Source organism: Prionailurus bengalensis, chromosome B4 (genome assembly GCF_016509475.1).
Source record: "Prionailurus bengalensis isolate Pbe53 chromosome B4, Fcat_Pben_1.1_paternal_pri, whole genome shotgun sequence".
Taxonomy (NCBI): domain Eukaryota; kingdom Metazoa; phylum Chordata; class Mammalia; order Carnivora; family Felidae; genus Prionailurus; species Prionailurus bengalensis.
The window spans coordinates 15,576,752-15,600,172 of NC_057358.1; the positions used below are offsets into that span (position 1 = coordinate 15,576,752).

The following is a 23,421-nucleotide window of genomic DNA, read 5'->3' on the forward strand; positions in this document are numbered from 1 at the left end:
TCATTTTGGGGTCCTTCCTGTGAAATTTATCAGGGCATCAACATAGCAAGAGAGACTGACCTGAGGACTGGTGTAAATATATACAGGTAAAAACTATATAAATATCTGTAGAACAAAGAGTAGATGGTAGTTAAACAGTGAGAGAGTATAATAATGGATATATGCACTAGAAGTTTAGATATGACTCACGTATTAAAAAAACAGGGAGATGCACTGTAAGAATTATAATAAAGCTGTATCTGGTTTCTAGGCCAGCACATCAAGAACCTGGAAATCGTTATTCTCATCATCACAAGAAAAATGCTGATTAAACACAATATAAACAACTCGTCTTCAATCCATAAGAGAAATGAGGTCACAGAGCAAACGGCCACACGGAAAACCGCAGAGCCAGGTGATCGAGAATCACAGCTTCCCAGCAGCAGAAACAGCCAGTACTGCCGGCAACTGGTAGCAACACTTCCAGGGTGGCTAATTTCTGGAGACTGAGTCATCAAATCACTTGAGAGAGAAAAACTCCTAGGGCCCCACTGCGGCCCCACTGCAGGAGCCCCACCGGGTTCTCAGGCTGAAAAATCACTGAGAAACATCCCCCGTTGCTTCTAGCGAGGAAGGGAGTAAATAAAAACCTTGAAGGGAGACAGCATTCTGTTTTTCTTAAAAAAGGAGAAACGATGTACCACACCCTAACCAACACGGGAGACAGAAATACCCGAGTCCAGTCTTCTCTCACCCTCCTATCTCACCTAAGGAAAGAAAAACGCTGAAAAGCAGTTTGGAAGGTAAGGGCCCAGGAACTCCCTCTCCACACCTCACCAATAAGGCTCCCATACAGTGACAAGGTTACAGCTGAAAAACTACAATGATCAGACCCTACTAAGGAGGAGTCTCTAGGGAAACTCAAAGACAACAGGAAAGACAAAAACAAGGATACTGGAGGAAATTCTAGCCTATGAATCCTGTAGCCATAGCAAACAAACCTTACACTAAAAGCCTTTTTACATCAGTTTTGTTTTCTTAAGACATCATGTCTGGCTTTCATCAAAATTACAAGGCATACTGGGGCGCCTGGGTGGCGTAGTTGGTTGAGTGTCCGACTTCAACCAGGTTGCGATCTCGCGGTCCGTGAGTTCGAGCCCCGCGTCGGGCTCTGGGCTGATGGCTCAGAGCCTGGAGCCTGTTTCCGATTCTGTGTCTCCCTCTCTCTCTGCCCCTCCCCTGTTCATGCTCTGTCTCTCTCTGTCCCAAAAATAAATAAACGTTGAAAAAAAAAATTAAAAAAAAAAAAATTACAAGGCATACTAAAAGGAAAAAAAAAAAAAGGTTAAAGAGACAAGGCAAGCAATAGAATCAGACTCAGATATGACAGAGACTTCAGAATTACCAGAACGGGAATGAACATAAAATAATTCTCATTGATATGTGAAGTGCAAAATTAGCCAGCATGCAAAAACACAAGAACACATGATGTAGGCAGAAGGCGAGTCTAAGAAAGAATCAAAAGGAAATGTTAGAAATCAAAACAATGTAACAGGTATGAAAAAGGTCTTTGATGAGTACATCTGAAGACTTGACAGTCATGTGAGCTTGAAAATACGTCAACATAAACTTGACAAACTGAGAAAAAAAAGAATGAAAATAATGGAACAGAATATCCAAAAACTAGGTGACAATTCCAAAAGGTGTAATATACATATAATGGGAATACGAGGTGGGGGAGGGGAAGGGGGACCGCAGGGGTGGTGGTGATAAGGAACATGAAATATCTGAGGTACTAACCGGCTGAGAACTTTCCAAAATTAATGATGGACACTAAACCACCAAACCAACATATCCTCTGTAGGTACTTACCCAAAGTTAAGGAGAGGATAATTACCTACAAGGATAATTGCCAAAATAACTACACCTAGGCAGACAGTATTCTGCCAAAGACAAAGAGTAAACATTCACAGAACACATGAAAGAGAGAAAAGAAGACAAAACACTACCTGACAGGAACAATAAAAACTGCCTTGGCCTTTTCTTTAGAAACCACGCAACAAAGGAGAGTACAGAGTGAAATACTGAAGCGTTGAACAAGCAAGCCCACCAACCTCCAAGTCTACATCCAGCAAAATTATCCTGGACTTTCTCGCACTAAGAAAAATCGAGAGATTTGTCTTGAAAAAAAAAAAAAAAAGTATTGAAGTTCTTCAGAGAAAATGATAAAGGTCAGAAACTCAAAACTACGTAAAGAAAGGAAGAGCATTAGAAACGTTATATAAAGTTATTAAATGGTCACACAGATAACAGTTTATAATTACAGCAACCAACGTTTTCATTGATTATTGCTTATGGATATGTACAATGAATGACAGCAATGCACTAAGTGACAAGAAATGGGAATGAGGATACTGTTCACTAATTCAAAAAGATCTATGCGCTCCTATGTTTACTGCAGCATTATTTACAACAGTCAAAATAAGGAAGCAGTCTCAGTGTCCATCAATAGACAAATGGATAAGGAAGACATGGTCTACATATACATACACACCCACATACTCACACGAAATATTACACAGCCCTAAAAAAGGAGTGTGTTATGTCATTTAAGACAACATAAACAGACTAAAAGGGTATTATGCTCAGTGAAATAAGTCAGACTAGGAAAGACAAATGTTATATGATTCCACTCATAACTGGAATCTAAAAAAATAATCAATAAATGAATAAACAAAAGGCAGAATCAGACCTATAAATACAGAGAACAAACTGATGGTTGCCAGAGGGTAAGGGGGTGGGCAGCGTGGGCAAAATGGTGAAGGGGAGAGGGAGATACATACCAATTAAAAGACAGAGACTGCCAAATAAAAAAAAAAATCAATTATATGTTGTCTGAGATAAATAAACCACTTTAAATATGAAGCCACTGATAGTCTAAAAGTAATAGAGCAAGACATACCATACTAACACTTAAAAACAGAAAGGAAAAGCCAGAGTAGGCGTATTAATTCCAGATAGACTTCAGAGGAAAGAATAGTATCAAGGATAAAGAGGGGATTACAGAATGATAAGGGGGTCACTGATCCAAGAAGACATAACAATCTTCATCGTGCATGTAAATAACACAGCATCAAAATAACGTAACGTAAAAGCTAATAGACCTGCAAGGAGAAACAGGCAAATCAACTATGGAAGATGGAAATTCAACACCCCTCTATCAGTAATTGAAGGTCCAACAGGCAGAAAAGGAAAAACTAAGCAGCATCGGTCAAGCGTACCTAACTGACATCTGTAGAATACTTCCTCAGCAGATTACATCAACAGGAGAATATACATTCTTCTCAGGCTCACATGGAACATTTACCAAGACAGACCACATTCCGGATATCTAACACACCTTAACAAACTTAAAATAACAGAAATCATACAAAGTATGCTCTTGGACCACAATGAAACTGAACTAGAAAATAGTAATTCAAAAAATACCCAGCAAATCCCAATACGTGGAGATTAACAACGTACTTGTACACAATACATGGGTCAAAGAAGAAATCTCAAGAGAAACTTAGAATACTTTGAACTAAGTGAAAATGAACTATGACTTAGTAAAATGTGTGGAATCCAGCAAAAGCAGTGCTTACTGGGAAGTTTATAGCATTGACGCCTATATCAGAAAAGAATGATCATCTCAAACGAGTAATCTAAGCTTCCATTTTAGGAAACCAGAAAAAGGAGAACAAAATTAAATCCAAAGCAAACAGAAGAAAAGAGACAATAAATACCAGAGCAGGAATCAAGAAACTGCAAACAGGAAACCGGTAGAGAAAATCCCTGGGACCAAAAGTTGGTACTTCGAAAGATCAATAAAATTGATAAACCTTCAGGCAAGTTAGCTAGGAAGAAAAAAAGAGACCCAAATTTTGAAGGCAACCAGAAATAAAAGGAAGGTCATCACTACTGATCATATTAATGTTAAAAAGGATAATAAAGGATCATGAAGAACTCTACATCCATAGATGCAATGTAATCCCAATCAAAAATCACGGCAAGTTTATTCTGTGGATGTCAATAAATTAACTTTATAAATGGGTGTCAATAAATTAAGCTCTATATGAAAAAGCCAAAGACCCAGAATGGCCGATAAAATACTGGAGAAGAAAAGCAAACTCAAACTCAGAAAACTGATACTACCCAACTTCAAAATTTACTATAAAGCCACTGTAATAAAGACAGCATGGTACTAATAAAAGAACAAACAGATCAATGGTCAGAACAGAGCCCAGAAACAGACAGGTACAAATACAGTCAAGTGATCTTTGACAAAGGAGAAAGGCAATTCTGTGGAAAAAAAGGTAATTTGCCAACAAGGGGTGCTCAAACAACGAGACATTCACATTCAAAGAAAAAACAAAAAGAATCTAGACACAGAACTTAACGCCTTTCACAAAAAATGAACTCAAGATGTATCACAGACCTAAGTGTAAAATGCAAAACCTTAGAATAAACAAAGGAAAAAAATCAAATCAAGGTGGCCCTAGATTCGGAAATGACTTTTTATTCATAACACCAAACACTCTATCCAAAAGCAAAAAGGTGGTGAGACTTCATTAAAATTTAAAACTTCTTGGTGAAAGAAAATGGTAAGAAAATGAATAGAAAAGCCACAGACTGTGACAAAATTTATGCAAAGTAAGTATGTGGTATAGGATTGCTGTCTAATGCACACAGATTTTAAAACTCAACAATAAGAAAACAACCCACCTAAAAAGTGGACCAAGAAACACCCCTCATCAAAGAAGATACACAAATGGCAAATTAGCATGTGAAAATACTGTCCACACCTCATGTGATTAAGGAACCGGAAATTAAAACAAGATACCACTATACACTAGTACAATGGTTAAAATCCGGAACACTGACATCACCACATTCAGGCAAAAACAGAACTTTAATACATCATTTGTGGGAACACAAAATGGTACAGCCACTTCTAAAGGCATTTTGTCGGTTTCTTATTAAACTAAATATACTTAATCACCCAAAAATCTGTACACGAATGTTTACAGCAGCTTTATTCATAATTGCCCAAATTTTGGAAGCAACCTAGATGCCTTTCTGTAGGTGAATGGATAAGTAAACTGTGGTACATCCAGACAATGGAGCATTATTCAATAATAAAAAGGTATGTGAAAAAACAAGTGAATAAAAAAGCAAAAAGCAGGTCAGACCTATAAACACAGAATAAACTGATGGCTGCCAGAGGGAAGGGAAGGGAAGGGAAGAGGGAGATAAAGGCTTCCAGTTATAGAATAAGGCATGAGTACAAAAGGTACAGCACAGGGAATATAGTCAGTGATCCTGTGATATAGTGTTGTATCCTGATAGATGAGAAGTACACTTGTAGGGAGCACAGCGTAAGGTATACCGACATTGAATCACTATGTTGTACACCTGAAACTAATGGAACATTGTGTGTCAGCTATACTCAAAAAATTTCTAAGTAAAAAAAAAGATAGGCGCTCTCAAGGCAAGAAAAGACACAGAAGAATCTTAAACCCACAACGCTAAGTTAAAGGCGGCTTTCTGTAAAGATTACATACTATATAATTTCAACTATATGACATTCTGGGAAAAACAAAACTACGGAGACGTAAAATTTCAGTGGTTGCCTGGGGTTCGCAGGGAGGTAAGCAAAGAGAGAGGGAAAAATAAGTAGAGCAGAGGGGATATTTAGGGCAGTGAAACTCTCCTGCACGACACTACGCATTGGTTAAAACCCACAGAGCGTTACAACACAGAGTAAACAGTAAACTGTGGACTACAGTTAACTTGTGGACACTGGTCTGTCAATTTTAATAAATTACCACACTTATGCCAGATGCCAGTGACAGGGGAAATGGTGGGGGTTTTAATAATAGAAGAAACTGCTTTAAAAAATAAAGTCCAGTTTAAAAAGAAAAAAAAAAAAAGGAAGGGGGAGAGAATGGGGAAAGCAAACACACAAAACAACTGTTTTCGGCAGTATCAGTGGGGACCTGGTATTGACCAAGCAAGTGAGATATTCCAATTCGACCACTGTTTGTAGCCCCGAGAATCAGGATGCTCAGTGTAGAAGGAAACAGATGTGGAGCGTGAAGAATAACAGCCTTACGGTCCTACATTCGAATTGGAATTCATTAGTATCTTCTCCTTCAAAACATACTCTTCTTAGCCATGTCCATTAAAAAAGCCTAAAAACCACCAATGACCCAGCAGGAAGAAGTATGCGTGGAGCCCAGTTTGGGCCTAAAATACTTCCCACTAAGACATACAAACAAAACCAGGGTTTCTCAGAGGACTGGCCGATTCTAGGTCTGGGGCAGGAAGTGACAGACACATCGGGGACGGCTTGGTACCTCACGTGGCAAGGAGGTTGGCGGAGACGGTCTTGCAAACGGAAAGGCCATGTCAAATGGATGGGAGAGCAAAGTAGAAGAGGCTCCCACGGGGCAAAAATGAACAACAGGTGTTTGAACGAGGACAATGGCTGCACAGCTATGGTGCGCAAGCAGGCAAACACACTCTTTTAAGAAGCAAAAATTCTGATATCTGCTTCTACACTCAGAGCTTCTCATGTAATTGGCCTGGGGTGTGGCCTAAGCATTAGAAACTTTAAAGGTCCCCTAGGGTCTAATTCGCAGCCAAGTTTGCAAGCTAACAGCATAGAAGGTATTGGTCAACAGACAAGGTCCTTCTCAGAGACAGGCTTGAGGTGTGGTGTGAACAAGCCTTCTGGGAAGACGGCCTGGCCGGGCCGGGCCGGGCCAGCACGGTCTGTGAGATCTCATTATGCGTTAACAATGTTCACCCTTTGCCCATCACAGAAGTTTCCAGTATCTTCCCTATTCGGGGAAATCTTGCCTTCCATTTTTACAAGTATGTAAGAGCACATTCCAGACCCAACAATTCCACTCCTGGGTCCACAACCCACAGAAATGACCGTGTGTGTGTTCACCCAAAGGCATGGGCTCATAGGTTTACAGCAGCACTATTCATAACTACCCTCATCTGGAAATGATCCAAATGCCCATCAACAGCAGAGTGGAGGAATAAATAGGGGCAGAACTCACACAGCGGATCCAAACCCAACTTTACGGCATGAATGACTGTCACATGATGCTAAGCAAGAGAATCAGACACTCAAGAGTGTGCACATATAATCCTCTTTTTAATTTTTTTTTCTTGAGAGAGTATGCGCAAGGGAGGGGCAGAGAGAGAGAGAGAAAAATCCCCAGCAGACTCCACGCCCTGCACGAAACCCAACTCAGGGCTCAATATCACAACCGTGAGATCCATGACCTGAGCCCAAATCGAGAGTCAGACACTTAAAACCGACTGAGCCACCTAAACACCCATATTATCGTCTTTTATTTAACGATGCGCAAAAACAGGCAAAACCATGCCTTCAGGGTCAGGACGGTGTTTATCCTTGAGGTCCGGGACAGTGACTGGGAGAAGAAAGGCTTCCGGGCTCTCGATCGTGTTGTTTCTCGGTTTAAGAATGTGTCAGGCTGCACAGTGACACGTGCACTTATCCAAATGGTTGCTTCAAGAGTTTTTTGAAAGTGGATATTTTTTTAGAGTGTGTGTGAGCAAGGAAGAAGAAGTTTCCTGCTTCCTCGGCCCGATCGGCCTGAGCACAGGCAGGTCGGCATCCCCCAATGCGCTCCTACATCGACACCGAACTGTTAGTCCACAGACGGCAGTACCCTGGCGTCTACGACAGAACCGGACTGCTAGCGGTCGCTCACTGTGCACCGGCTGAATTAGCCGCTCTGTCCTTGTATGTGCATGCGCCCATCGAAAATGTTAGTGACAGGAGGCAAGACAGCAGCTAAGAACGCAGCTTCTGAAGTCTGACGGCCTGGGTTCAAATCCTGGCTCTCTTTGTCATTCGCTGTGTGACTGGAAGTTAACTTAAGTTCTCTAAATCTGCTTCCTCAGCTATAAACTGGATGAGGATGAAGACAACAATCATAATGAAACTGTGGGTTTAAAAGAACTCATCCATAAGGAGAGCTTAGTACAGTACCTGGTGCCTGGTAGGCAATGTGTGTTTGAACATTTGTGTGTGTATTACTATACTATGTATATATGGCACTGGCTGAATGCATAAGTTATTTGCCCAGTGTGGTGTTTTTAAGGAATTCTGAAACTGACGGCCTTGAGGTCAGGTCTGTGGCCCCAGTTGGCCCTGGAAATCGTCACTCCTTAACATCTGAGCCAGGCCCTCACTGTACTTCAGGGGTGCAAAAACGTGCCACAGTGTTACAGAAGCGTCCGACACACTGCAGCGTGTACCCCACCACCGGGACCTTATAGACCCTACATAACCTTCTGACTCGCCATCTGTAAGATGCTGACAATTACCATGTGCACCACAGGGTGATAGAATGCAAGCGTAACAACCACTCACCCCGACATAAACACGTGTAGATCATTCAGAACCTCTGGTGTAGACGTTATGAGCTGAATTGTGGCCCCTCAAAATTCATATGCTGAAGCCCTAACCCCCGGTGTCTCAGAATGGGGCTGTATCTGGAGACAAGACCTTTAACGAGGTGATGAAGTCGACACAGGACTGTTAGGGTGAGCTGTCATCCAAGCTGAGTGGTGTCCTCCTGAGAAGAGGAAAGTGGACACGCAGAGAAACACCACACACGTGTGCGCACAGAGGAGAGACCGTGTGAGGACGCAGTGAGGGAGCCGCCATCTTTAAACCAAGCAGAGAGGACTCAGGAGAAACCAACCCTACTGACACTTTGAGCCTGGACTTTCGGCCTCCACAACTGCGAGGCGTAAATGCCTGTTCCGTAACCCCCTAGTCTGCGGGGTTTTGTATGGAAGCCCTGGCAGACGAATAAAGCAGGGAACGTTATACTATCATTTGTCTTCCTGGTTTAACCAACACCTCCAATCCAAAGTACTCTTTTACATCGGTAGGCATCACACACGGGTGAAATCCGCCCAAAGGGGGCCCTGCAGATTCCATATCTCTTGTGTTTCACTGAGAGAAATGCACTGACGGGTCAGCACCTCTCCATTCAGAAGCCCCTGGGTCTCCAATAGGGTTCAGGCCTGCAAGGTAATTATGAAACATGACAATATTAAAGATACTGGGAATCAGAACATAACAAAGGTGAGGTGGCTTTGACTGTGAAGTTCATGGAAGTACCATAAAGGGGGCTATCTCTACCCAAAGGAGGCGGCATGAGGAGAAAGGAAGCAACCGCCTAGGTAGCACTGGATGACAGAGCAGGAGGAGGTGTAGAATGTCCTGAGGAAAACAGAGGTTCAACAGCGACCTCTGCCGGCCAGACACTTGATCTACATGGGGCAGGAAGTCCCATGAGAAGCCCTGAGGAAAACACAGTCTCCTCAACAGTGACCCTTGCGGGCCAGGCATTTCATCTACATGGACTGTTCCTCAGCCACATCTTTATGCTGAAATTGCTTTAAAGGGTAAAAAATAAACCAGGGTGCCCAAACGTGCTATTCAAAGCAAAGGTCATGTAAAGAAATCATCTCTAGCTTTTGCTTGGCAAAACTGTAACTACAGGAGTGGATCTCCTGTAACCAGATAAAATTTCTTTGAAGCAGGTTCCTGTAAATTTATGGAAAGAGGAGACATGATGCGGCTCTCAATTAGTAACCATATCGATTTTAGCACTGATTAGCACAATTAAGAGCTGGCTGTAATGGCAAAGCGGTGGGTGTTAACAGTTTCTGATGCTAAAAATCCAACTACTGCAGATTGATTATATAGTTCACAGTTTTCTTAACATAGCAAATATTAATTTATCAATGGACAGTTTAAAGTTTCAGTAGGTAGGAAACTCCCAGAGACTTGGCTTGGATAGCACCCATCCTGAAAAAATGCTAGGAAGTTCAACACACAGTTATTGGGGGATTTGTGGTACTTCACTTAGTTGAAAATGGCCACCATTTTCAATGCCTGTCATTCTCCATAGACACAAGCACATCACCACCAACATCCTGTGAAATGCCCTGCTGCCTCCCCAACTACCTCCCACGTTGACCAAGGCTCTGAATTTGCCGTGTGAGGCCACGGTTCTTCCTTCTGACCTTGTCACACCAGACATGCCCATCTAACTTCCTGGCAATTCTCAATCGGGTGGGGAATGAGGCACTGGGTGCCCAGACACCATGCAGCAGAGAGATAAGCAGGCGAAGGTCACTGGAGAAGCACCATTACCGAGAATTCTAAAAGCTAAACAGACACTGCTTTGCATTTTTTTTTTACACAACCATGGATAAAACAGATTTTCAGATATTAGAAATAGTGAAGATGAAGACAAATACGTGCCATGCTACTGAACTAAAGTGTGTGGCCCCAAAATTCATATATTGAAACCTAATCCGTATCTGTGATGGTATCAGGAGGTGGGGACTTTGGGAGGTGATGAGGTGAAAAGGGTGGAGCCCTCAGGAATGGGATCAGCGTCCTTGTAAAAGATACCTGAGAGAGGCTCATTCTCCAGTCACCATGTGGAGGTTCTACGAACCAGGAAGTGAATCCTGGAAGCGAATCCTCCAGGAATAATGAATCCGCCCGCGCCCTGACCTTGGACTTCTAGCCTCCAGAACTATAAGAAATAAATTTCTGTTGCCTGTAAGCCGCCCAGTCTAAGGCACTGTCACGACAGCCAAACGGACTCAGACATGATGCACCAGATGCCCTACTAGGTACTTTACAGATAATGACTCACAGCGAGTCTCTGAAGTAGCTACTTTACTTTCATCATCCCCACTTTATAGATGAGAAACCTGAGGCACGGAGAAATGACGTGACTTGCCCAAGGTTACACAGCTAGTAACAAAAAAGCTGCTTCCAAAAAATAAGAGGCCAAGGCTGACCGAAGCCGCAACGTCAACTGACTCATTATTAAATGTTCAGTCACACCAAAGGCATCATATTTTTTCTTCCTTTATTTCCTATCTGGATGAGACATTTTCCGTTTTTACACTGTCCTAAAATCAGAACTAGAACACTGAGCAGTTTATAGCACGTTCCTGATGGTTGTAACCAGGCTTCCCTCTGGAGAGTCAGGGAGGGGGCCGTGTAGGGGAGTCCTGGGTCGTGTTCCCTCCCCTGCGCTGTGCTTTCTACCCTAGCCGGCAGAGGCACAGCTCTTAGCAGAGAGCAATCCTTCTGGGGGAGCCTTCTGCAAGCACTGTGCCAGGTACAGAGGCAAGAGAGGCGCGCACACCAGGCCCAGAGGAGACATGTAAACCAGGCTGGATGGGATGGTGGGTTAAAAACAGCACCGGGGCGGGGAAGTGGATGGATCAATCATACCGTCTGTCAGCAAGCAGTGACAGGGGTACAGGAGGCTGGCTGGGGAGTAGAGGGGAAAGGGCTTCCCAGGCCAGGATACCACAGGGTTAAAAACACAATGGTGGGCGTATCTGTGCAAGTTAGAAAAATAAAAAAGGAAAGGTCTTACTAAGAATTATAGCTAACGTGACATGTCCTCCAGCTCCTTTATCTTTCCTCGAAGACAGCCTATATTGACAAGAAAGTACTAAGGGGGTGACCACGTCCAGGTTTCACAGAGCTTGTGAAACAGCCCTTCCAGAAAACCCATGATTATGTTTGTTGATTATCTTGCATGGTCCTTTAGAAAGACCACTGCCTCGGGGCACCTGGGTGGCTCAGCGGGTTAAGCATCGACTTTGGCTCAGGTCATGATCTCACGGTTCGTGAGTTTGAGCCCCATGCCGGGCTCTGTGCTGTCAGCTCCGAGCCCGGAGCCTGATTCTGATTCTGTGTCTCCCTCTCTCTCTGCCCTTCCTCTGCTCTCACTCTGTCTCTCTGTCAAAAATAAACAAAACATGGGGCACCTGGGTGGCTCATTCAGTTAAGCGTCCGACTTCAGCTCAGGTCACGATCTCGCGGTCCGTGGGTTCGAGCCCCGCGTCGGGCTCTGGGCTGACGGCTCAGAGCCTGGAGCCTGCTTCTGATGCTGTGTCTCCCTCTCTCTCTGACCCTCCCCCATTCATGCTCTGTCTCTCTCTGTCTCAAAAAATAAATAAACGTTAAAAAAAAATAAAAAATAAATAAATAAAACATTAAAAAAAAAAGACCACTGCCTTGAAGGTGAGTTATTTTTCTTTATAATTTATCTGAAAGATATTTTAGCCTAACCTGAAAAAAAAAAAAAAAAAAACACCAAAAAACTGATAAAGGTTTGACATCCAGAGGGCAATACACTTGAAGAGATAAAAAAAAAAAAAAAAAAAAAAGTCACAAAAGACTTAAATAAAAGAAATGAAAAAAGTCTCCCTGGCTACTAATGGGATTCTCTGCTCCCACAGAAGCTGATTACAGGGCCCTTCAAAAGCGGCTTTATCATCCAGGTGAGGACAGCTGCACACCGCACAGGTCTGCAGCGAAATCTCTTCAATAAAGAGAACAAAATTGCTACCATTACTCTTGGAAGCTTTAAGGAGAATGTGTGTGCAGATTTCATGCCACATAGGAAAAAAAAAAAAATAAGAAGGAAAATAAAATGAGGGAGTAATTTCAAAGAAAGAGCAACCCAAATCTTTAGGAATCCTAGGCCAAAGTGCCACATGCTTCGGGATCTGTAAAGTTACCACAGAAAACGTCAACATCTGACACAAATGCCTGACCCAGCCTAACGAGCCTGCCTTCCTTGGTCCAGACTGTCGACTGCGACGGAACTGGTTACATCTGAGGCTTATGGGCTCTATCTGGATATTCCTATTAAAGTCAACATTCACTATGTGCTCACGCAGTACCAGGCGCGGTGCTGAGCACTTGACATGCATCAGTGCCCTCGTGGCTAATCCGGTCCTACGAGGTGGGCACTTACATTTCCATGTGATGATGAGGACTCAGAGAGGTTAAGTAGGTTCTCTGAAGTTCCACAGTATGAAGATCTGAACCCAACCTATGCAACTCCAGGGCCCCACTGGTAAGCACTGTATTCTCCCACTTGAGGGGGGAGGGGGTCACTGGCTCCGCCCAGAATCTGGCTGGATGGAAAACAGTAGCACCTGTCTGATGTCTGTCTCTGGCCCATGAAGACTTCCCCATCAAAGCTTTTGGGACCTGAACGCTTGAAAATATTTTTAAAGACAATTTACCGTCTCAGAGAAAGCAAAGTGCTGCATTTATAAGACACGATTCTCCCACGCAGAAAGACGGACGGTTCACGCGCTTCAAGGAAGTACAAAACCTCCATTCTTAGTTTCAAAACTTATTTCTTATCTTTTGAGAAACTAAACAAAGTAAAGGATAATGAAGGGAAAACTTGAGACACAACGACCATTCTCTGCCCATGCAAATGAATCGTTCCCCGTGGTGAATCTTCATGCTAAGACAGAAAACCTCATGGTTACAGTTAAAGTTTTACCAGTAAAGAAATAGGGGAATTCTTATGCTACAGTTTAAGTAACCAGGTCAAACACTTTAATATCTAGATTGTTAAAATATACACAGTAAGCATTATGCGTACTACCAATAAATGAGCCCCAGTCAAGAAATGGGCTTCTGGAGGCATCCTGGAACCTTCCAGACTCCAGGAGTCCAGAAGTCAGGCAGTTACAGCAGAGAGGGGCCACTCTGTGGGTCTCCACACACCCCAGAAGCTGGAGGAGGTCGAAATCTCCGAATTTACTCCCCCAACTCCCCGAGACGCAGCCTTGCTCTTCCTTAAGCTACTTCCCTGGGAGAATAAGGATCTTGCTCTGCACCACCTGATATTACACCGGAAACAGCTTTCTCAGGAAGCAAGTGGCTATCTTTTCTTCTTCAGTAAAAGCCAAGGCTTCAAAGAGATAATGCGAGTGAACCGAAATAGCTATGCCACTCTCCCTACTTATAAATATTACATCAAGAAACGTCTTCAAAGCCGAGGGCTAGAAAGCTCCTCGGCCATGATGGGGAGCAGAAAGCCACGGGGCCACAAGTACAGCAGAGAGAGGCCTCCTGCTCGCGCTCCCCATCCTCGGTTACAGCAGAGCCTCCGGCGGTCACCATGACCTAAGCAGAGCCGGGAAGGGGCAGCACAGGCACACATCCAGGTCTGCAACTGCCAATTCAGTCCCGGGGACAGTGGCTCTGTTGCTGCCCACAAGATGCCATCACCACTTGAGAGAGGCCGACACATCTCAAGAGGCTGAGATGCTAATTAGCACAACAGCTAAAGCTGGAGGGCAGGCATCTTAGGGTCACCAAATACAAACACTCTAGGACTTCTCGCCCCCCTTCCTTCTGCAGAGATGGTTCAAGAGCACCAACGCCCATCTGTCCTGGGCACAAACCACGCGTGCACAGTAAAGTTGACTCTGCTCTCTCCATGCCTGACCAGGAATCCATCATCTTTTAGGTCTCCTGGGTATCTCCCCTCCTTCTCCAAAGTCACGTCCTGGTCTGGGTCTCATCAACTCTCGGGCCTAATCCGTCAGGCTTTCCGTGATCCATCCAACTTTTCTGAGCACCCACTGTGTCCCCGGCACTACAGAGCAGACAAGTATGAGTACCGCACGACAGCGTTGCCCCCACTCTCCAATGTGGACGAGAGACATCTCCGTGAAGAACACATCACAGGCCCGTGTAACAAGAGTCACGAGGCAAGGCATATCCAACTTCACAGGGAAAGGGCGGTGTTTGCTCGACACAGACAGAGAGGGCTTCACAGAGGCTATGACGACTAAGCTGACTCTCGACAGATAAGTAAAAAGATGTGGGGGGGAAAGGAGAAGAAGAAAACAATACTTCGAAAGCACAAAGACCTGAAAGAGTGTGCCCTGGTTCGGGACGGGCAATCTGTTCAGTGTGGCTGGGAAAACAAATGCGTGGAATGGACAGGCACTAAGGTAGGTTTCGGTCAGATTCAGAATGGCTCTGCCTGTCACGCCAAAGAACCTGGAGCATTACTGTTGTCAATGAACAACCAGGAGAAGTGTTGAAGGGAGAAGGTCCAACCTTAAGCCACGTTCTGCCTGAAGAAGAGTTTTATTTCACCTATAAATTATTTTGCAGGGTGCCCAGGTGGCTCAGTCGGATGAGCATCTGACTTCGGCTCAGGTCATAATCTCGCAGCTCATGAGTTCGAGCCCCACGTCGGGCTCTGGGCTAACCGCTCGGAGCCTGCAGCCTGGAGCCTGCTTCAGATTCTGTGTCTCCCTGTCTGTACCTCCCCCGCTCATGCTCTCTCTCTCTCTCTCTCAAAAATAAATAATAAACATTAAAAAAATTATAAGGAAATTATTTTTCAAATTTTGGAATTGGTTGTCACCGTCTAAAACTTAGGAAATTTCATATAAAAATTTGGATTCTTGGCTTCTTAAAAAACAACTGGCAACACTAAATCCACATCCCCAGGTGGTGACAATTGTTTGGATGTGAGTAGCAGGTGTAGCAGCCGCCCCCTTCAGATGAGATACCTCTTATGAAGTCCATGACCACCTTCACCTGGCCCCAATGGACATGCGACTTTGCAATCTCTGGTTTAGAGAGCTACACAGTATGTTGCAGAAAAGCAACACTTGAAAACAAAAGTGGGTAAACAGGCTCAGCAAAACTGGAAGAGGGAAAGTTAGGGAGACATCACAGTAGCACAAGAAGGCGGTAACAAAAGCCTCAACTAAGTAGAATAAAGAGCCAAAAAAGGGTAGAGAGTCAAGAAACGTTTAACATACTCCAGGCATAAGAATAGTGATCACATAAGTTTTCTGTGGCAATTGTTCAAGGATCAGAGACTGTATTAGGAGAAAGGAAGCATGATTCAAAAATTATTTTCTTTAATGTTTATTTATTTTATTTTTTTAAGTTTATTTATTTTTCACAGAGAGAGAGAGAGAGTGAGAGCGTGAGCTAGGAAGGGGCAGAGAGAGAGGGAGACACAGAATCCGAGTCAGGCTCCAGGCTCCGAGCTGTCTGTCAGCACAGCCGGACGAAGGGCTCGAACTCACAAAGGGTGAGATCATGACCTGAGCTGATGACAGCCGCTTCACTGACCCGAGCCACCCAGGCGCCCCAATGTTTATTTTTTTAAGAGAGAGAGAGAGCTTGCGAGCCTGCCCGCAAACAGGGGAGGGGCAGAGAGAGGGAGAGAGAAATCCCAAGCAGCAAACTCAAGAACTGTAAGATCATGACCTGGACAGAAACCAAGAGTGGGTCTGACGCTTAACTGACTGAGCCACCTAGGCGCCCCCAAAATGATTTTCAATTGAAAATAAAGTGGGTATTAAGTACACTGTGTGGGAAATCCACCCAAATGCAAACGATCAGCATTGATAACAATGAGGTACAGCTACACCTATCTGTGTGATTCCTTCCCTGGACTCTCAGGTTCATCTTCCAATCGGAACGGGGCGTAATTCTGATTGCAAACTTTCTGGGCTAAGCTCTCCACAAGCGAGGTTGACAAGCAGGGAGCGGGATGTAAATCTTTACAACCTCTCATACCACGGCCGGCAGCTACTTGGAAAATTTGTAAACCCTCCAGCGGCTCCAAGGGGAAGACCCTGCCCGAGAACTTACACAAGCCGTTGACATCCAGCATGTTGGAGATGCCCCGGTCACTCATGTCCACTTCCGGCTGGTTCTTCTCCCGGCTCTCCTCCACCAACTTTTTCAGAGACTTGGACATGTTCTGTAGCAATGACAACAACAAGCACGTGGGCGACGGTCAGGGCGGTGCAGGGAGAGAAAGGGGAGACGCCCCGGGCTGGCACTGTCCAGTTTTCCCCCAGGCTTGGATGGTGGGCAACGGCCGGCAGGGTCCGGGTGCAGGGAGGGGGCGGGGCGGAGCAAGAGCGTGGGAAGCGTCCAGTACTACTCCGGTGGCGCGGGGAGAGGCGAACCCAAGTACAAACCACACACACTCACCGCGGAAGGCAGCACCTAACAGGTGGGGCGAGAGAACCACAGGTTTCCGCAGGGCGCACTTGAGTGGCAAGAGATGCACTCGTTCGGAGCAAAACGCGGCCCGGAACGGGGAACACGCCCTGTCCCGGAGCTCGGCGCAAGCGCACACCCTGCGGCTCGCCGCTCCACGCCCCGCCCGCGCCTGACCCTTTCCAAATTAGGAAAACAGTTTACTAGACGTGGCTCTAGGGTGAGGCTCCGCCCACAAAGGAATGTGTACCCGGGGGCTGACCAATCACGTCCGTCATTTGGCCTGGAGACTCCGCCCCACCCCGAGGTTCGTTCGTTCCCCGGAATGCCTCTGGGTTTGCAATCCGCGCGGACCCGCCTGGGAGCCTGCGCAGTAGTGTTGACGCAGGCTCGGTTCGTGGGCCGAAGCACTAAGTGCTTTGGGCGGAAGCGGGAAGGTTTGGAGGGGGATTGCGGGGTGAGGGTGTTGTAGCTGGGCTTGGGAGGTAGAGAAGCGAGAAGTTGCCTCTCTTTGTACTTCTTCTATAATTGAGGTTCCATTTATCAGCAGTCGTTGCCTCCCGCTGTATCAGGAGCTCAAACGCAAGAACTGCACGGGGTCTGTATTCCCAGCACCCAGCTCGGAGTCCCGGACCTCTGTGTCACATGAAGGGGAATACACACAGATAAATGACTTCTCTTTTCTTATTACTACACTCAAAATTATGACATATTTTAGTTTGCTTTCTATTGAATGATGAGTTTTTAAATGCAATTTTCATTGTTGGTTTTTTGTTTTGTGTGTGTGTGTGTGCGTGTGTGTTTACTGGAGTTTCTAACTGCTTTTCTTTTTCTTCCCGTAAGCTTCTTTATCGTATCTCCCGTTGCTTTAAATCCACTCAATTCTTCTTGAAGACTTTAGGAACCTACTAGCTTTCTGCTCTAACTTAGACTAATTATTTCTGCTCTTCCAGCTGAGAGCTGATCTGTGGTTTCTTTAACCGGGTTCCTGGGCTTAAACAGACCTTTCTTGTATACATCTTGCTGGAGTACCGCTCAAGTAAACTTCTCTGTGACCATGTATAGGAGGCACAAATTTTGAGTAGCTCTGTGTTTTAAAATGTTCTTATTTTGCCCAGCCCTTTCTTATTTGCCTAGCATGGAATTCTAGGTTCAATATCAGTTTCTCTTAGATCTCAAAAGCATAGTTCGATCGATCTATGCTTCCAATGTTGATGCCCAGAAATGTGTCAATCTCCTCCAGTCTTTGCGGGAGAACTATTGTTTTCTCTTGGGAAGCTTTTGTGATCTTTGAATTGTTTATCATGTTCTGAAATGCCACCATAATCTAATTGGGGGTCTTTTTAAATTTAATCTGTTTAGCATCCGTTTGGGCCCTTCCAGCTGAAGATTCATTTCTCTCTTCCTCTCTGGAAATTTTTTTCTGTTATTTCTTTGAAATGTCTTTCCAGCCATTTTCTCTGATTTCGCACTTTCAGGAAATCTGTCAGAGGGCAGCATCCTAGGACAATTTCCTATAGGTATCTTGTTTTCCACCTCATGTATTTCATTATCTTTTTTTTTACTTAACGTTTTCGGAGATATCTTAATGTTGTCTTCCAAACCTTCTATGAAAATTTTAAGAAGTTCTGGCTATTAACCAAAAATACTGCCTAAGATCTCCTCCTTGATTACATTAGCCCCGAACTTTTGTTTGATGAGCGCACTCTTCTCAAATATCTCTGAGGATAACACTTTAAAAAAATTTTTTTTTAATGTTTATTTATTTTTGAGAGAGAGAGAGAGAGAACGAGTGAACAGGGGAGGGGCAGAGAGAGGGAGACACAGAATCTGAAGCAGCCCCCAGGCTCTGAGCTGTCAGCACAGAGCTCGACACAGGGTCTCCACCTAATAGGGGCTCCATCTCACAAACCTGGAGATCATAATCTGAGCTGAAGTCACAGGCTTAACCAACTGAGCCACCCTGGTGCCCCTCTGAGGATAACAATTTTCAGATTTCTCTTCTGTTAACTGAATTGTGTTTTCTTGTGCCCTTTTTCTGTTATGTTATCCAGTGATTTCGCAGTCACACGACTGCAGGTCTTCCTGTCTGGTGATTCTTGGTTGTTTTTTCATATTCACGCATGAAGATCCGAGCTAATTTTTCTAGATAGCCAGGGTGTGGTTGTTTTCCTCTTTTATTTGTGATGCATATTTGTTTCCTTCCTAGGTCAGCATTAATTTTACCTGGGCTGTGGGTTAAATTTCTCCAGAGGAGGTGTCCCAGTTTTGTGCCTGCGGTGTAGTCACATGGCCGCCTTTGCGGGGGCAGGGAGACGGTGAATGGCATGCTCCGGCTAATACAGTACTTGCATTGCTGGTCTCACCTCCTCACGCTGCACCTGCCAGCCCCATATCCACATAGTGCCTGGAAAGCCGATTCCCAATTCTGCTGCATATCTGTCTGGAAATTACTTTGGGCCGCAGTTTGTTTTTTTTCTGATTCACTTGTCATCATGCTTTCATTCACTTCCTCTTTTCCAGAAATTTATTTTCATTTCTTCATAATTCTCCTCTCCTTCCCTTCACTTTTGCAAGTACAGCTCTTTTTTTTTTTTTTTTTTTTTTTTGAGAGAGAGACAGAGAGCACATGCGCATGTGTGAGCCAGTGGGGAAGGGGCGGAGGGAAAGGGAGAGAAAATCCTAAGTAGGCGCCTTGCTGTCAGTGTGCAGCCTGATGCAGGGCTCAGTCTCACCACCGTGAGATCATAACCTGAGCCGAAATCAAGAGTTTGACACTTAACCAACTGAGCCACCCACGTGCCCCTTGCCAGTGTAATTATTAATAAAACACGTCCCTAAGTTCCAGAATTTTATAACACGGAAAAGGGGCCCAGGCTCCTTGGATATGTGACCTGTGCAGTAACACAAAGTTCCATGCTTAGCTGGGCCCCATGTTTGGTTTAATGCTCTGCTGTCACCATCTTGAAATGTCTAATAAGATTTGAACAAGGGGCCCTGAGTTTTCCTTTTGGACTGGGCCCTGCAAATTATGTAGACAGTCATGCATCCAAAAGTTAATATTTATCAGAGCTTAAATCCCTTCCACAGCCTCACTGCCAAGTGCTCTGTGCTTACATACAGTCTGTGCTTCAATACTTCCTTCCCATTGGGAGAAATGTTCTACCCCCTACCCCCAGCCCACAGAGTGCTCCAATCAAAGATAGATACGGAAGATGCCTGGGCCACACGAGGTACACTAGATTATGGCAACTAGCAAATTTACATAAATTATTACATGTCATTAATTTTAAAAATGCCTTTTTATTCTCTAGACTTCTATACATTTATGTATAGTTATCAAATTAAAATTTGAAAAACCAATTTTTCATGAAATATCCAATAGTTAATATATCATTTTTCTTCCAATAGCTTCCTCTTTAAATGGATAGCCATGGGGTGATTTGTAATCCCATAGGTAAAAAGTTTTTTTTTCCATTATTTTGGATGCTGTTGTATAATCTCTATTTTTTTACTAAACTAACAGCAATTACATTTAAAATTTTTTTCTAGGTCATATAACAATCTTTTTTAATAACTGTGATAGGCCTATGAAAATACTTTATAATAATATTTAATAATATCTCATATTTAATAAGTTCACACCTACTGCTTCCGGCTGAATGAGAGGCACACTCTTGGGTGGTTGTCAAGGTTAGAATCATAGCTCTGTCACTCAAGTTTTATATAAGTTTTCAAACCTCATTTTTCTCAACTGTAAAATGGGCGTGATCATTCTTAGTGTTTTATTTCAATGAGTGATATATGAGAATGACACCTCGCAGGGGGCAAGTGTTACATAGATATTTGTTCTAATTATTCTTTGGGTTTTTTTTAAGTTTATTTATTTTGAGAGAGAGAGAGAGAGAAAGAGAGAGAGAGGGAGCACCTGGGAGCAGGGGAGGGGCAGAGAGAGAGAGAGAGAGAGAATCCCAAGCAGACTTTGTACTCTCAACATGGAGCCCAATGTGGGACTTGATCCCATGAACCATGAGATCGTGACCTAAGCCAAAATCAAGAGTCAGATGCTCAACAGACTAAGCCACCCAGGCATCCCAGTTCTAATTTTTCTTAATAAATATTGTTAGTACTCCCTTGGTAAGTGTGTGGCATATTTTTACCAAATTCCTTCCAGTAAACGGAGTTGAAATGTAATAGAAAATTATGGCAAATTATGACATCCCTTAGCCCCCAACTGTCACTGGCCCCGACCATGCCCTACGGATTCACAAGAATGCCTGGAGTGACAGAATATTCCACTGGGTCCAGAAAGAGCCAGTGGTGGCCTCTTGCTGAGCTACCTCAAGGGTAAGTCTGGCCAATGACGGCTAGACTTACCCTCGAAGACTAAAAGGCATGAGGTTTGTTCTTTCTGCTAAGGTCCAGTTGTTTAGGGAGACAGAGACTCAAAGGGGAAAGAGATCAGGTAGTAGTGGATGCCTGGCTCGCCCCAGTCCTGGGTTGCCAGATATAAGCAGGTAGGGATGGGTATTACCAGGAGAACTGAAATCAGATCGTGCTGGAACAGGGTCCTAAAGCCACCTTCTATGCCAAGCATCAGCCCTTTGTTTGCTGGATCCTGGGGAGGCCGGAGGGGCAAGGTGGGTACTGGAGTTTGTCTCTTGTCCCCGCCCTGCTCTTCTCAAGTTCCCAATGTCACCTAGAGTGGGATGGGGTCAGAAGGTAACCATGAGACTTTCTCAGTTCGGTGTGTGATCAGTTGTGAACAGTAGAACTTTCCCTTGCTTTACATTTGTACTTGCTTGTATTCCTTCGGACCCATGCAGACTATCACGTTCCACTAACTTCCAAGTAAGACCTCCCCTTACCCACCCCTCAAACTCATTCATTTTATGTTATTGTTTTTTGGATTCCGCTTTATGGCCTGCAAGCAGCATTTGGGTGTATCTCGGTATTTAACAACCAGGAGGCCTGCACCAGTGTGAACTTGTTGATTGTTAGCTCTGTGCAGGGCTGATCGCTCCCGATGGAGCTCCGTGATCGTGCAGTTTGGAAGGCAGAAAGTTATCACTTGACCACCAGATCTGGGAAGGTGGCTTCATAGAAGTTTCACCAGCTAAGGAAATTAAAAATTTTGCCTCAGGACAGGCTCAGGAAACCAGACAAGATGGACGTGGGTAATGGGGTTTTTGAAGTAGGAGGACATCAGTTGTATGTATGGCTGTCTTGTTCACTACTTTATCCCTGGTTGTCCTTAGTACATGTCACGTAGTAAATGTTCAATAAGTATGTATAAATAAGTGAATTAAAACAGAACCAGCGGAAATTAGATGCATCTTATTAATGGGAGATGATGTGATCTTACATATAAAAAAACCCTAAAAATTCTACTAAGAAAACAAACTGTTAGAACTAATTAGTGAATTCAGCAAAGGAGCAGGATGCAAAATCAACATACAGAAATCAGTTGCATTTCTATTCACTAACAACAAACTATCTGAGAGAGTAAAAAAGCAATCCCAATTACAACTGCATCAAAAACAATAAAAAAAGACACTTAGGAATAAATTTAACCAAGGAGGTGAAAGACCTGTACATTGAAAACTGTAAGACAATGATAAAGAGATTGAACAAGACGCAAATAAATGTAAAGATATCACATGTTCTTGGGTTGGAAGAATTAATATTGTGAAAACATCCGTATTACCCAAAGCGATCTACAGATTCAAAGCAATCCCAATAAAAATTCCGAACTCATTTTTCATAAAAATACAAAAACAATCCCCAGATCAGTCCCCAGAAAAGATTCTACATAGCCAAAACCATTCTGATTAAAAGAAAAAGATGGGGTGCCTGGGTGGCTCAGTCGGGTAAGCATCTGACTTTGGCTCAGGTCACAATCTCAGAGTTTGCGGATTAGAGCCCCGCTTTGGGTTCTGTGCTGACAGCTCAGAGCCTGGAGCCTGTTTCAGATTCTGTGTCCCCGTCTCTCTCTGCCTCTCCCCTGCTCGCTCTCTCTCTCTCTCTCTCTGTCTCTCGCTCAAAAATAAATAAACATTAAAAAAATTACACAATAATATTGCCTATGTTTTCTTGAAACCTTTGTGCCTCCTAGATATTTTAATGTACCTCCTGGGAAAGTGCATCTCTCTGTGCATAACTCTTGTGGATACCATTACTCTCATGACGTGACCTGAGATCAAATCCTTTTACTGTCTGACAGCTGCATATGTTTGTCTTGCCTTCAGATAAAATTCCCGTCCTTTCACATGTTAGTGTCAAATTTCTCTATATCCTGTACCTTTGTGATTCATTTTCAGGTAAAAGAGCAAAATGTTGTATCTCCCCCTACAGAACTTCATCTTGAGTTTTTGTCCATTGCCCTGGCTTGTCAGGACCCTGTGGATTGGATGGTTCCGTTCGGTGCATTCACAGCTCTGGCCAATAACAGGTCGTCTGTGAAAGTCATGTATCTACCCATAACACAGAGTTCAAGGAAGCGGGAA

General features: G+C 44.0%; 1 protein-coding gene across 3 annotated transcripts in view; it reads right to left on the reverse strand.

Moving 5' to 3' along the window:
• The window catches only part of RSU1 (Ras suppressor protein 1), a 203,532-nt gene extending 186,477 nt beyond the window's left edge, over positions 1 to 17,055 (reverse strand). For all 3 annotated transcript variants that reach the window (XM_043564678.1, XM_043564679.1, XM_043564677.1), the window contains exons 1-2: positions 16,907 to 17,055; positions 16,559 to 16,670 (exon numbers count right to left, since the gene is read on the reverse strand). In XM_043564678.1, coding sequence (XP_043420613.1) covers positions 16,559 to 16,667 — 109 coding nt within the window. In that variant the 5' untranslated portion in view covers positions 16,668 to 16,670; positions 16,907 to 17,055. The remainder of the gene's footprint in view (positions 1 to 16,558; positions 16,671 to 16,906) is intronic.
• Between the last annotated feature and the right edge of the window lie 6,366 nt (positions 17,056 to 23,421).